This window comes from Opisthorchis viverrini, assembly GCF_000715545.1.
Source record: "Opisthorchis viverrini unplaced genomic scaffold opera_v5_172, whole genome shotgun sequence".
In the NCBI taxonomy this organism is placed as follows: domain Eukaryota; kingdom Metazoa; phylum Platyhelminthes; class Trematoda; order Opisthorchiida; family Opisthorchiidae; genus Opisthorchis; species Opisthorchis viverrini.
The window spans coordinates 598,908-612,347 of record NW_008751831.1 but is presented as its reverse complement, the minus strand read 5'-3'; the positions used below and the strand labels follow the sequence as shown (position 1 = coordinate 612,347).

The 13,440-nt window shown below is 44.7% G+C and overlaps 2 protein-coding genes across 2 annotated transcripts in view; both read left to right on the top strand.

Moving 5' to 3' along the window:
* The window catches only part of T265_07532 (hypothetical protein), a gene marked incomplete at both ends in the record, with an annotated part of 19,583 nt that extends 7,490 nt beyond the window's left edge, over positions 1-12,093 (top strand). The window contains 2 exons of the mRNA XM_009173077.1: positions 4,604-4,723; positions 11,662-12,093. Coding sequence (XP_009171341.1) covers positions 4,604-4,723; positions 11,662-12,093 — 552 coding nt within the window. The remainder of the gene's footprint in view (positions 1-4,603; positions 4,724-11,661) is intronic.
* A 758-nt stretch (positions 12,094-12,851) lies between these two features.
* The window catches only part of T265_07531 (hypothetical protein), a gene marked incomplete at both ends in the record, with an annotated part of 43,103 nt that continues 42,514 nt past the window's right edge, over positions 12,852-13,440 (top strand). The window contains one exon of the mRNA XM_009173076.1: positions 12,852-12,892. Coding sequence (XP_009171340.1) covers positions 12,852-12,892 — 41 coding nt within the window. The remainder of the gene's footprint in view (positions 12,893-13,440) is intronic.

Here is a 13,440-nt window from a genome sequence, read left to right as displayed (position 1 = left end):
GCATACTAATCACATCGCTCAAGTGAGAACACGTTCACCCGTTCAGACGTGAGAATTCAGATGCGTCCAACGTGCGCTGGTGGAATAGTGGTAACACGTTCGCCTCGCATGTCAGGTGTCCGGAGTTCAAACCCCGGCACGGCCATTGGATGTGCACTGCTGATGAGCTCTAACGAGAGCGAAACTCGAGTCCAGTACTTCCCCCCCCCTTTGGTGTGGATTCACATGAATAATTGCGCCAGGACAGGAGGACGACTGTTCAAAACATAAACCACCTTTGATGAAAGCACATTACTCCCCTGGTTACACCGTGTATTCTGTAGAATGGTTAAGAGTGATGTGCGATGTGGTGCAAGAATTGCTGCTATACATCGAAACGGTCTGGCATTTGTGACGCGTAGCCATACATAGTCATCGCTGGGACCGTATGGAGAAGTCACGGGCACGGACTGACATGCTGTGCATTGCGAAAGTATGCGACCAGGTGCAAATTATTGCCGTTTATTAGCTGCCTATCCTCGAGTGTGTCGACAGGTTTACGTATGTTAATCACCAGCCGATTAGTTTCCAACCCAAGTGACTGATTGCTAATCCATTTGTCCGCGGTTCGGTCAGGTGGCGTTTACTTGTGAGTTTACACTGGACGTCGCATGGTGCGACATCATTTGATGTAGTATTCGATCAGATGGCTGAAAAAGAGCCTATCAGTTGGTTCAGCACCCAGAACGAGCAGTGGCAGAGCATTAAAAGGACAAGCTAGGTTCTAGGAAGACAAACAACAGCCATTGCATAAATAAAGCTAGGTACTACACCTAAGCGGTAAGTTTTCTTTGCCGACTGGAACATCCGCGGACGGTAATCCCTCTGAGCTATTCGGCAAAGGCAGGGCAAATTATCGCTGTCAAATATATTAGCCACACTGTTCGACTGTGTGGAAACTTTCCAATAGACTGAATACTCCCCTGGAAACCCTTTTCTCGATCCTAAAATTGTTTCGGTGCTAGAGACTTGATTGAACGCATTATGAGAAAGCAAGACGAAAGACCAAAAGTAGGCTGGTTTCGGATGCATGGGATTGTAGGTGCGGAAAACTACACCGGAAAGCTGTGGTCACTACTTGTAGAGGCATGCAAAGTACATTCTTTCGAGGTTCAAAGTATGGTCACCAACAGATCTATTGTGTCAAGCATACGATAGGTTTATCGGTAGTTCGTAAAGCTGAAACACTACTGTCGAATTTCCTATCTGCGCGACTGAAGAATACGTGCATGTCGTCATCTGCATATATTATGCTAATTAGACTGTGATCAACTGTACGAAGACCAACGGTTTCATAATGCGTAAAAAACACTACCAAGAACGAATCTGACTTCTACGTGGGTGGTAAAATCCAGATTCGGCTGTCTTACAATGACAATATGACAATACGATACAAATTTGTAGTTGTTTGTTTTTTTCTTAATGTGTTTATAGTGCAGCATATGTGGCTGGGTGATTTATGAACAAACAGCGTTTGCACATAACGGTGACTAAGAGAAGTATGGCTGAAATGTCACTGTACCTCGAGACCTGTTTATGATGAAACCTGAGCAACAGCAACGGAACTTGTAGACCGTTGCAACACATGAACATTTTGTGTGTTGGATTGTTTACCATTCCGGATGTTTTATGAGTCTGGTTCCTGTTAACTTACCTTTAGGAAAATCACAAGTTAATTACTTGTCCCGGTAAGTGCGTTCGGCAGGATGCATCAGTACTATGAACCTTTAGTACAAATTATGCTTGCTTGGAGAGATTCAAGTGTACAAATATGATAGGTAATAATCTTTGAATAACACCTTCAACTATCTGATCTAAGGCGTGTTCGTGAGGAGAGGAAATTGGCAACCTATAACATCTTGCCTGCACGAATTTTCACCATATGAATCAACAAGATCAGTATCGCAACCAGTCCCGTTTACATCAGGTTATGGCATTAGAACTCGAAACAACTGGTGTACCTGGTACAGTCATGCAACAGTACCCTGCTGCACGGAGCACCGTTGGTCTGACGGCCTTAAGACAGTCGAGAATAAGAAACTATGGACTTCACGACTATGGGCTATTTCATCTTGAAAAGTTATATCCTCACCGTGACTGGCCAAGTGGGTTAGCTGGGAACGGGCACTTGATCACAGGCACTTGGTTACCAGATTCAGGCTACTTCGAACAGTAACATTAATTGTTTTGAAATACCGGTGAAAGGAAGAAGGCCTTCGTTGCGGGGTTATTCATTCGGAAATGCCAACTGACCGGTTACTGACCATTGAACAAGGAAGCATCTTAGTTACAAAACCTGGACACAGATCTTTTCCCGAACGAGTCTTCCTGGAGATTCATTGCCTCGAATCATTCGTCGGTCGAATAAAAGCAAATGTTACAAAGTGGCCCCGCGAATTCCGCAACAGAATTCCAATCGACGCGAAACGAAATTCTACGAACAACACATACTACTCGCGTGCCTCCCGATCAGTAGTATCACTGTTACGCCGGTAGCTCGGGGGAGCTTATTAGTTGTTGATCAGCTGGCTCTTGATCTGTTCTCCGAGCCTGGCAGTTGAATTGAAAACGTTTCGTCACCATACGAGGAGACAATCAGTTCCACCCAACTTCGCACTGAGGACGTCTCCTCATATAGTGACGGAACGCTTGCAATTCAGTTGCCAAGCTAGGCGAACAGATCAACATCCACCCGATCAACAACCCGAAAATCAGCTGTAAAATTTCACGTGACCGAAATTGTCTGTACACTGGCGAGAATTCCCGTCAGAATTCAACTCGCCGCTTTGCTGCGTCCTTCAACTACTACGGAAGTGCTCTTTTTCAGCTTCGGAGCTACCTGTAGACCTATGAACATAGGCAGTTTGATTTTTTCCCATATTGCAGCATCAACCTGCCGAGGACCACTCCAGATGCCTCATGACACAGTCAGAGGAAAGCCTGAAAGTCCGCATACCATCGAAAGTAAAAATGCCGAGACGGCCCGGACTTATTTAAGTTTTACACACTAATCCCATGAGCGGACAGGAAATAATGTAGCAGACTACACCCACCTTCTGGGCGTTCGTGAAAAACTGGCCCCTCATAACCGAGGCGACACAAATGACTGGTGTAGATACGTAAACCACAGTTTAGTATGTTCGGAAAAATATCCTGAGGTGACAGTGATCAGCCTTGGTAGCCCATATGTGCCTACTTACATCGGCCAGCAGTTTGCTCCGTTTGGGGCCTCCATTTGTGCACTAAATCCTCACATCGTCTAGCCAATGACCAGTATACCAGGCCTCACTCCTGAGTAGTCAACCAGCCTCCTTGATCCAGTTTCAGTTTGAGTCGCCAGTTTCTATCCCGGTTGCCTGAATGGGTGTTCGGAGGTCTAGGTACCTCGGAATGATTGTAGTTATGTAGCACTAAGTTCATCTCCCATCCATTTTTATTCTTTTCTTCACCGTGAGACTTTCAAACAAATCGTGGTTGTGCGGTAGAGGAGCATGAGTGTTGAACACTGATGTTATGCTGTCGATAATGATGCCTGCAGAAAATTTGTAAATTATCAAGACACGGACCTACAGTTTCTCTAAACGTTCATCAAATTGTCGTTGGACTCCAAAAACCCCACCGTTGTTGGTCTTTTGTGCGGCGGAAAGCGCCATGATCTTTTTTGGCTGACTTCTCCCCATAGCTGCTGTTCCTTATATATCTACTACCACGGCGATTAAGAGGTCATGCCGCTGCTCTAACCATCGTAACGAATCTGCACATGCCTTCAGGGAACAAATAAATCAATGATATATCCGAGCGGTCGTAAAAACAACTGGATCAATCACAACGCAAGCGATGGCCGCCTGATGGAGTCCTTGGAATCGCTGATGAATGGTGCACAGTTAGTGTTCAAAGTGGTAAGAAATTGTTGCTAGCCTAATGATCTTTCATAACTATTATGCAGTCACCTACACGATTTTGTTAATTAAGCCTGTCTTCTGAGTTCTAACAGACTTTAAAACGCCTCATTAGCTTGAAAACGGATAAGATACCATACATCTTTGCAATTTTGCGCAAAAAATGTCGTTTGACATCAAAATCAGTTATTTGATTGCGTTCAAGCACTGAGTAAGTAATTCATCTAATTGGGAAGTATCAAACGCATGGCCAAAGGACCGACGTCACATGATATCACACCCGAATTATCCTTGCTTCTCGTCCATGCATTGCATCTCACTGTTGAAATGCTCTTTAACCAACCTGTAAATGTGGCTGTAGATGATCCTACTCGCAAAACTAGACACTGGAAACAAGTCATAGTGAGGGAACGGTAGGTGATCCTCTAGTGTTTACAGGCAATTACGCAAAGAATGGATAAAATTTTTTTTACAAGTTATCTCTTCTTGGAGTTCGATATAAGAATACTTTACAGGGCATACGTCACTATAAGCTTAGCCATTCTCAAGGAACAACTCTTAACTAAGTTGAAATACCCTCACTAGTTTATCTAGATCTATCTACTTGCCCTCTACCGAAGCTTTATTAGGATCTGTACCACGAAATCCGGTGTCTATACTTACAGGCTATACTGAGTCATCTAAAAGGTGGCACTTGTTGGAGCATTTCACTTCCCGCTTTCACAAAGTTGCTGAAAACTCTTCGACAGCCCACAACCGGTTTTGCCCTTCTTGGGGCTCATCAGGTAGGTGCGTTTCCCGAGTTTCCGTCAAACTTATGTCCTGTCTGAACCGAAATTGGCTGTCGAAGAGTCTTCAGCAAGCCTGTGGGTAGTTTTCTTCATGAAAATATACTGCGACATCTCGAATATCGCACCAATTGAAACACAGACAGCCTGTGTGCAGCACATCCAGTTGAAAAACATCATGAGCGAGAGATTCACTCGAATCTCCCTCGAAAAACAAACTGATTTGCAAATGAGTGTATTTGCCACATTTCACTTATCCTTCGACATCCGAACAACTCATTCTTTCAAACCTAGTTTTTAACTATGTGATGTATTATTAGTTTTCACCCTATAGTCAATATTTTCGTGTTTTCTGCTTGATCTCTGGCCGAGGAACATGCTAATATACGTATCCACCACCTCAGGCTATCTACGCGCATCGGCCGTCGAGGGATCAACAACCGCAGGAGGTGCACAGGAGGTGCGCTGATTTCTACATCACAGTGACTAAGCCAAAGGCAAATTTAAACTTCAGCTTTCTGATTGAATACCAGGAAACTGAAATCTATTGAGTGAGACTCTCTTGCATGTATGTACGCTCCTGACAAAGATATACCAATAAGGCACCGTTTACTCGTTCGTTGTTTTTCCAAAACCTAATCTTGGAGCTTCGGTCAGCCGACCGCGGTCACTCGCATACAAACAGTCGTGAGGATCTGTACTTCTGGTTGCTGCTACATCATGAACACAAAGGTCTTGATGCTGGATAGCACCAGGAAATGAAGTCGTGACAGATCATGTCGGAACAGGATTCAACGACTGAGCCTGTATTTGATTGACACACCGGTGCTCCAGCAGAAATTTCGGGATCATCAGTGGTCGTATGGACATGAACCCTGTCAGTATGTTTATCTCTCACTGTCAAAATCACCCCATGAATAACATTGAACCCCGATTGAAACTATGGCAAGATGCGACGAACAACCGGTTTGTTTCCTAAGCAAAAAACACTCAAGAGAGGGTTTTCTCGAGGGTGAAATGCCATTCAATCCCAAAGTGACATTTTACGTGTTCTAATAAAAAAATTAGTTAAAAATTCGCCTGATTATTATTTGACAAAACACTTGTCCGGTCTGTTAACAGGGATCAGATATTAGTGGGCTTGATGAACGCTGCTTGCCCATCCTTTTGTGAGAATAGAATATTGATGGGTGACCCAAAACAATCCGGTTTCGAATGCTCGGTATTACAGTTACCCTAAGTAAGCGCAGAAACGTCCCTCAGAGTTTTGTTTAATTTGTGACTAAAATACAGGTTTTCGGTTAACTAGGGATTCATTTTACTGAGCAGTGTAGCACAATTTTTTGGACAATGGTGATTTACGTAAATCTAGCGAAAATAAGTTTCTTATCACACGTTGCTCTATAACTTCACCTTATGAGTAAAGGTTTGTGGCACCATCAGAAGCGGAACGCAGGCGTTTGTTGGACAAGTGATATCACCTGAACTGCGTAGCAGCTTTTACAGCTGGCGAGGCGATGTTGCAGAATATAGTTAACCCGGGGCGCTGTTTGGTGGTTGGTGTGTTCACAGATTGTGAACTTTCACCACCAATCTGGGTATCATCGTCGGTGCGCGGTTGACTGGATAATTTGCTGCTTTTCTGCCGGTTCTTACATAGTTTCCAAACAACTTAGAATCTGAGTTGTTGGCTAACTTATTTTTATCCGGTTACCTCGTTAAGCGCTTATAGTTAAACAGTTCTGTTTCTCCGCTGCGACTGAATCATTTTCTTCTTGCGCTGTGGTCTGCTTTTGCTCCACTTGTTTGGGTGGGGGCATTCTATCTTTTATCCGACTGGTCCGTTGACTGTTACTGTGTTCTTTGATTTCCCGCAATCATGAACTTATTTTGTTAGCAGCTGCTGATAGACTGCGTTGCAGCCAATGTATTTGTTGATCAATTTCTCTTTAGAATAACACACCTCGGCCAACCCCCGCCCCTGTTTCATTCTTGCGTGAACAAGCAGTTGCACGATATCCAAACTGAGCTGATATCCTCGCGAACTGAAACAAGTGACAATGTGTCATGGTCTCTGTTAGAAAGCCTGTGTATGTTTTTTGTGTTATCAACTTTCCCTCCAATCTACTAAAATATTGTTTGTCGCAGTTTTCCCTGATGTATTCAGTTTTCCGTTTTGTCCCGTGATTTTACAGGCCTGAGAATAACCGTTGTCTTAAATGTCTTGCAGTCAGTTCATAGGTGCTTTTGATTTGGGCTATCTATATTTTGCAACATTGCCAGCTGTAATAGTTGTCATGGAATTCATGTGATACCACGTACCGGGTATATACCCAAGTTCGGATTCCGATGGTGCCCAATACCTCACGCACAAGTTATAGGGTGAAAAATGATAAAAGAATCATAGTCTCGCCAAGTTTCTCAAAACCTACACTGTCCAAAAAAATATGTCACAAGTGTCATCTTACTGGTAAGTGTAGAAAAATTCAACGTCAGTCAATTTTTTTGGGCTCCCTGACTGTGCACTCGACACGATTGCTTTACTCATGGCACCGACAACGCTTGCGGTGTTGTAAATAAAATTCGCGTCAAGCCTGTTCGTACAGTTCATCGAAAACTGTGGGTAATCCGGATGGTGTTCTTGTTGCCGTCGGGCTTGATCGTGTGTGCACTTGTTGCTAAGCCTACATACCAGTGGACCGAGCTCAGTTGTTCGTCTGTCCGTAAGACGACCTGACAAGAAACGCACTTTGAATTGCCTGACTCACCAGCCGCAATGCAGCGTTGCAATAGCCGCCCACCCACATGTCTGGGAAGATAACGGCTCTGATGGGACCCCGTGCGTCATACGTAGTTGCGTATATGTTCACAGTTGCGGGCATGCCGAATGTGCGGATCATAAACCAGGAAAATGCGCAAATGCTAGGATCACGCAACAAGTGGAGTTCACTTGTGACCTCTTATTTTATTGTTGCTTTTACATTTCAACAGGAATTCCTACATTTTCCCAAAGGATAAAAATGAGGTTTCCACTGCTGTTAACTTCAATTTCAGTCTCTTGCTTACTCTGACACCATTTTCGGAGGTGGCGTCCCATGACCTGTATATACGGGTTATCCTGTACTCCGAGGTCGTTAATTACTGGTGTTCACAACGAAATCGAACATCCAAACCACATCTTTGAAATTAGCTCTTGTTCCACCTTAGTTTCAAGGGGCTACAAGGTCATATTGAGGGTATTCCGTAGGAGGTGCGCGTAAAAGCTGCTCTCACGTGAAAGGTTACTTGCTTATGTTGCACCTCCGAACACTGCTACCGATGCTATTATAGAATACCAAGGGCTAACAGGTTGCAGCCTGTTCACTGCGAAGTGGTGCGTAAGCGTGTTCTTGTTATCGAATTAGGGGTGATAGAGACCACGGTCACCGTATACCACAGAACATTTTGGTTACCATTCTAAGTCCCTGTTGGAAAAGGACACTAGAGATGTGTCAATGAGGAGTAGGGAGGCTTCAGTCAAACCGAGTGCTGACTGAGCTTGCCTATCGGACTGACATGATTCGCCTTGCATGTGGCCGAAAACAAAATGAGACAACGCACGTAACGAAACCCAATGGTTAAAATCCGGTCATTAGTTGGATGGATTGTCTGACTAAAATGCTTGTCCCTGTACGTTGAACCTTTATTGGCTGTGGGTAGAAAAGGTGCCAGCTCAATCCAAGTTGTGGATTCGCACATCGACGGGAAGCTCAGGTATCTTTGATTTATTGCAGTTCGATGGCTGCTTGATCTTCGAGGTGATCGTTTTGTCTAAAGGTCTAAGACCTTATCGCACCTTCCATCTTAATGAAACTATATTTCCTGAACGCTTTATGGTAAATGAGAGCTGGATTGCACTACAGGTGGGTTGGTTTGTGTACCAGCATAAATGACGTTGCTAAATAAAGGCAGTGGATGCATAGGTTGTGGTAGCTAATTGTAGATACCCCACTTAGTCCAGGATCCAAAGGAGTGGCATTGAGAAAGATTAGCTCAGACTAGATGTGTCCGTTCCATGGATTCCGAAAACATAGTTTCTTGGAGTATTACACCTGGCTTCTCCACAGATGGGAAAACTAAAAGAAAGCTGGTGAGGAACTCTGGTCGTAAATTCATTCGGGAAGAGACCCCTCTTCTCGTGTGGCAGGTTTTTCGCATCTAGCAAAATGCAATTTTCAGAATAAACCTGGGGGATCAAAATGAGGGGTTCCAGATATGAGTAGTCGCCGGTGCGATGGACTCTACTACTCAGCTGGTTTCTCAACCTGATTATTTCACATCGACTTCTTATACTGAGTGAACGCTGCAATACAAACTGATCAGTCTGACCGTGGGACCATCTAAAACCGGATCACTAATATTTAGCCCGTTCATTCGAAAGCCCAAAAGCAGTAGAGTTTCGTCGTTTTCGTAACACAGAGTGAAACTAGCGGCTGATGAATTAAAAGCATACCCAATTGTAAACGTGCGATGGGGCGGTCTGAGTCAAGCCAAACATATTTTTAGCTGACGATGAACAAAATCAGAAACAACAAATCTATTTAACTCAAATCAACTAAATTTTGGCTTTGTATCTACTCATGAGGCGTTCAAAATGTGTTTTTCAACATTGAAATCGAATTTAATCAATGGACGACAAGGTTTCAGACGATGTACGCGCCCATTTGCATTGCACGACCATCCGTAGTTGTCGTTTTAGCACTACATTTATGTGCTAGCAATTCTCCAGAGATCGTGTAAATTATTAGCTGCCCATCACTTTGCGTGTGTGAAAAAAGTTGGACTTCGTGGTAAAGTGGATTTGCATCTTATGAAACTAGTCTCTTTGAATATGTTCACTCTTGTATGCACGCTTCAATATACTTTCGTTTGCGGTGCCCAGAATTAATTTTGCTAATTTTTATGCGGTTTATCCTTCCAAACACTGGTTCCGTTTTATTTAAGTGCCCTGAAAACATACTCTAAGGTACGAGTTGTAGTAGCAAGCTGTCCAATTTGAGTAACCGCATTGGTTTGTTACAGAAAAGAAGCAAAAGTCCACCTTGGCCAGCCATTTTGAAAAGACTACGTATGGATAAAAGACATTCCTCCCCTAAATCTTTCAGTTTGGTTAATAACCCTTAATAAAAGAGTAGTCTACTCCATTAATGAGCCCCACAAAAAACCTCCAGTACCGTAGCAATATGGCTTGAATGGATTAGGCTGCAAATTCCTGGTCATCCAGGGTTAGTGGATTCCATCAATCAAACCAAACCACACCAGCCGCCAATCCAAACTATACGTATTTTCCTATAAATGAAGAATTTTATCCATCTGTGCTAGCGTCATTCACGACTTTCTCATAATCTTTCGATGGGATAGTGTAGAGGCTTCTCAAATCCCTGTTACCATCCCATTGCAAACGTAAGGCAAAATGATGATTTAGGTCGTATTGCGTCAGTCATATTATTCAAATTCTTTCTCGCAAGCCGCGTGTGATCATTTTAACGAACAGATCAGAGGCGCTGAAGACCCTCTCCAGCGAGAGCAACTGGCCAGTTGAGTGTAAAGCCCCTGGTTCCTTTGGCACGGAAATAGACCGAGAAGCTACGGGACCACATTTCGTTCGCAGGAGAACAGGGAGAACTCAACAATTAAGGACCTGAAGAACAAATTTGACTAACTCGCCGAACAGCTTGCAGCCGTCAAGACCGAGTTCCAAGGCACACTCGAAAGAGCAGATGCCACAATTTTGGCGTGCCTGACCATTGGAAGAATCAATCTCCTCGTACCCGAACACCTGTACATAATAAAAAGTTAAATTACTTCTCTTTTCCTGAGTGGGTTGCGATTAGCACAGTGACACAAGCTACCATATAGGCCGTTATCGAGATAGACGGGAAGAGGGAGCTGTACATGACTGATGCGGGTGCAGAGGTATCGCTGAGACGGAAAGGGAACCAAGCTGAATGTAGACCATGCGCTCTAGCCCTGAGAGCACTGAGCGGATCTCGATTGAAAATTGACGGATTGTCAATGCACCCAATACGCCTATGCCACAACTCCGGGCAGCACGAGTTCCTGAGCAGCCCAGACATAGAACAGACAATATTTGGGGCAGATTTTCTCAAGAGCACAGACTCCGTGGTTGACCTAAAGCATGGAAAATTTGTATGGTGCAGCCAAGTTTGCAGTTTATTCAGGCACTACCTTGAGTGAGCTGCATGTCCAAAAGCTTCCGTCTTGTAACGTGCCGTTAGTACAGTCTGTGATCGAAGAATATCCCGAACCGTTAAGGGGAGATGAGGGTCCGTTTGGCTTCGTCGACTGAACATGAAATTCCTCACTCGTCAGAATGCTTCTGAACTTACGGCCCCTGTCCGCTTCGACTCCATCCACGGGTGGAGGTGCATAAACAACTTCAAGAGATGTTGAAGAATGGCATAATCTAGAAAGCCAATATTGTGTATAAATCCCCGGTTGCGCCTCTAAGCAAGGCCAACGGAAAATACAGGTTTTGCGTGGATTCCCGGCGTTTGGATGAACCAACCGTAAATCGGGTTGTAGCTGTGCCTTCGGTTGTGTAGATTTCTGATTCCCTCGATCATTGTCGATGTTTCACGGTGTTCGACTTTCACTCTGGATACTGACAACTATCTATTAAGGCGGATGGCCCGGAGAAAACGGCTTTCACGATTGGCTACACCCAATATCAGATATCGTTTGCTTTGTCTTGGGCACCATTCACATTCCGGCGCATGATGCTTCGTTTAACGAATGGACTCCAGGATGTTGCCGTGTACGGAGAAGATACCGTTGTGTACAGCAGCTCAGAGCCAGAGTATGCAGTTCACTTGAACGCCGTATTGAATCGGATCCGGGAGACTGGCCTGTGAATAAATGAAGCCGAGACACAGTTCGTTCGGAGTTCGGTGACCCTGATTGGGCGTGAATCGGGTCACGGAGATGTTAGCCCACTGCCAGAAAAATTGGCCAAGTTCGAGGATTGTACTGTTCCAAATTCAAAGCGGTCTCTATCGCAGTTTCTCGGACGAGCAGCATACTACAGCCGGTTCGTTAAAGAATTCAACACGATCGCTGCGCCACTGTGCGACTTGCTTGGGAAAAATCGGAAATTTGAATGGACCGGGGAAGCGCATGAGGCTTTCGAGAGTGTCAAAGCGCGGATGTCGGAACAGCAACTGACTCTCAAAATGCCCAGGGTCGGAGAGATGTTCATTGTTGCAACAGACTCTAGTGATCGCTGTATCGGCGCAGTCCTAAAGCAGAGGAATGGAGTTATTGAATATGCCAGTCGTGTCCTGACTAATGCTGGACAGAAGTACTAGACCATTGAGAAAGAATGTTAAGCGATCGTCTGAGCCCTGGATAAGTGGAGGCCATATCTGCTTCAGCAAGTTTTTCATGTCGAAACTGGTCACAAACCCCTGGAGTGGATCAGGACCACCAGAAATCCTAACCGTTCAGCGGCCTTGCTTCGAGGGCGAGAAGTTCAGGAATTGCTTTCAGAAGCCGGGTATCAGATGGCTAAGGACGGCACCGTACCACCCGCAAACCGAACTATCAAGGAGTGGCTGGCGGCAAAAGGAGGTTACTGGGATGTGTACTTGCCAATAATGTTGCTAGCACACCGTGCTTCCATACGGCCAATACAGGCAAGCCCCCATTTATGCTCATTTACGGTCAGCACCCGCGCCTTCCGGTTGATCAGAAAATTGGGTTGTGGCCGGCAACACGCTTGTCTCCGGAGGAGCTAGAGGAAAAAAGGAGGACTCGAGAAAACTTGACCGCTGTTCACGAAAGAATCAGGCAGAAAATGGTACATAGAAAGGCACGAACATTCCCCATAGACGCGAAGTTCTAGTGAAAGGATCATCAGAGTCCTGGAAGGAGTGGGCTTGGGTTGCGAAAGCTAGGGAGTCGATGGCAAGGTCCGTCTGTCGTCATCGACCGCCGGGGGAACATCTGTACAATGAAAACGGTCGGGAACTGAAAAGAGCAAATGGGGTCGGGCTTCATGAGTGGCATGATACACTTGAAGAGCGACCAAATAGACCAGCTGCTGGAGTCGACTTAACGGAGTTAAATGAATATCGATGGCATGCGAATGACCTTTGAACGGGGAAGGTGTGTTACGGTGACACTACTGATGGGGGAGGCATGCGAGTAGTATATGGTTTTCTCGTAAATCCGCTTCGCGTCTTTTGGAAAGTGGAATTTATTAAGGAATTTGTAGAATTGCTTCCTAGAATTCGCTCAAATTTGAGTGAAAGTCAATGAGCATCCAGGAAAGTTCAGAAAGACGCGTTCGAGAAGAAGGCGAGTACTCAGTTTTCATAAACAAAGTGCATATGACAGCTTCGTTCCCTTTCCAATAGACTGTAACTGTTCAGTTGGTGTTTTTCAATAAATAACTTCGCAACGAAGGTCCTCTTCCTTAAACTAGTAGCTTTCCGAATTCTTGAAGCCGCTGTAGGCGCAGAAAATTTTGGGACAAAAAACATAACCAGTACATGGAAATAAGCGGGAAAGTAGAATGCACTCTTGCTGAAATCGTCTCTCATGCAAGGAAAGAAATGTTTTGTTTGGGTTGATGGCAATGGGTCAGAACACTTTGGTTATGAGCAGCAAACGAATCCAACTGTCTAAAAATGTGTTACGAAAGTGCCAATGAG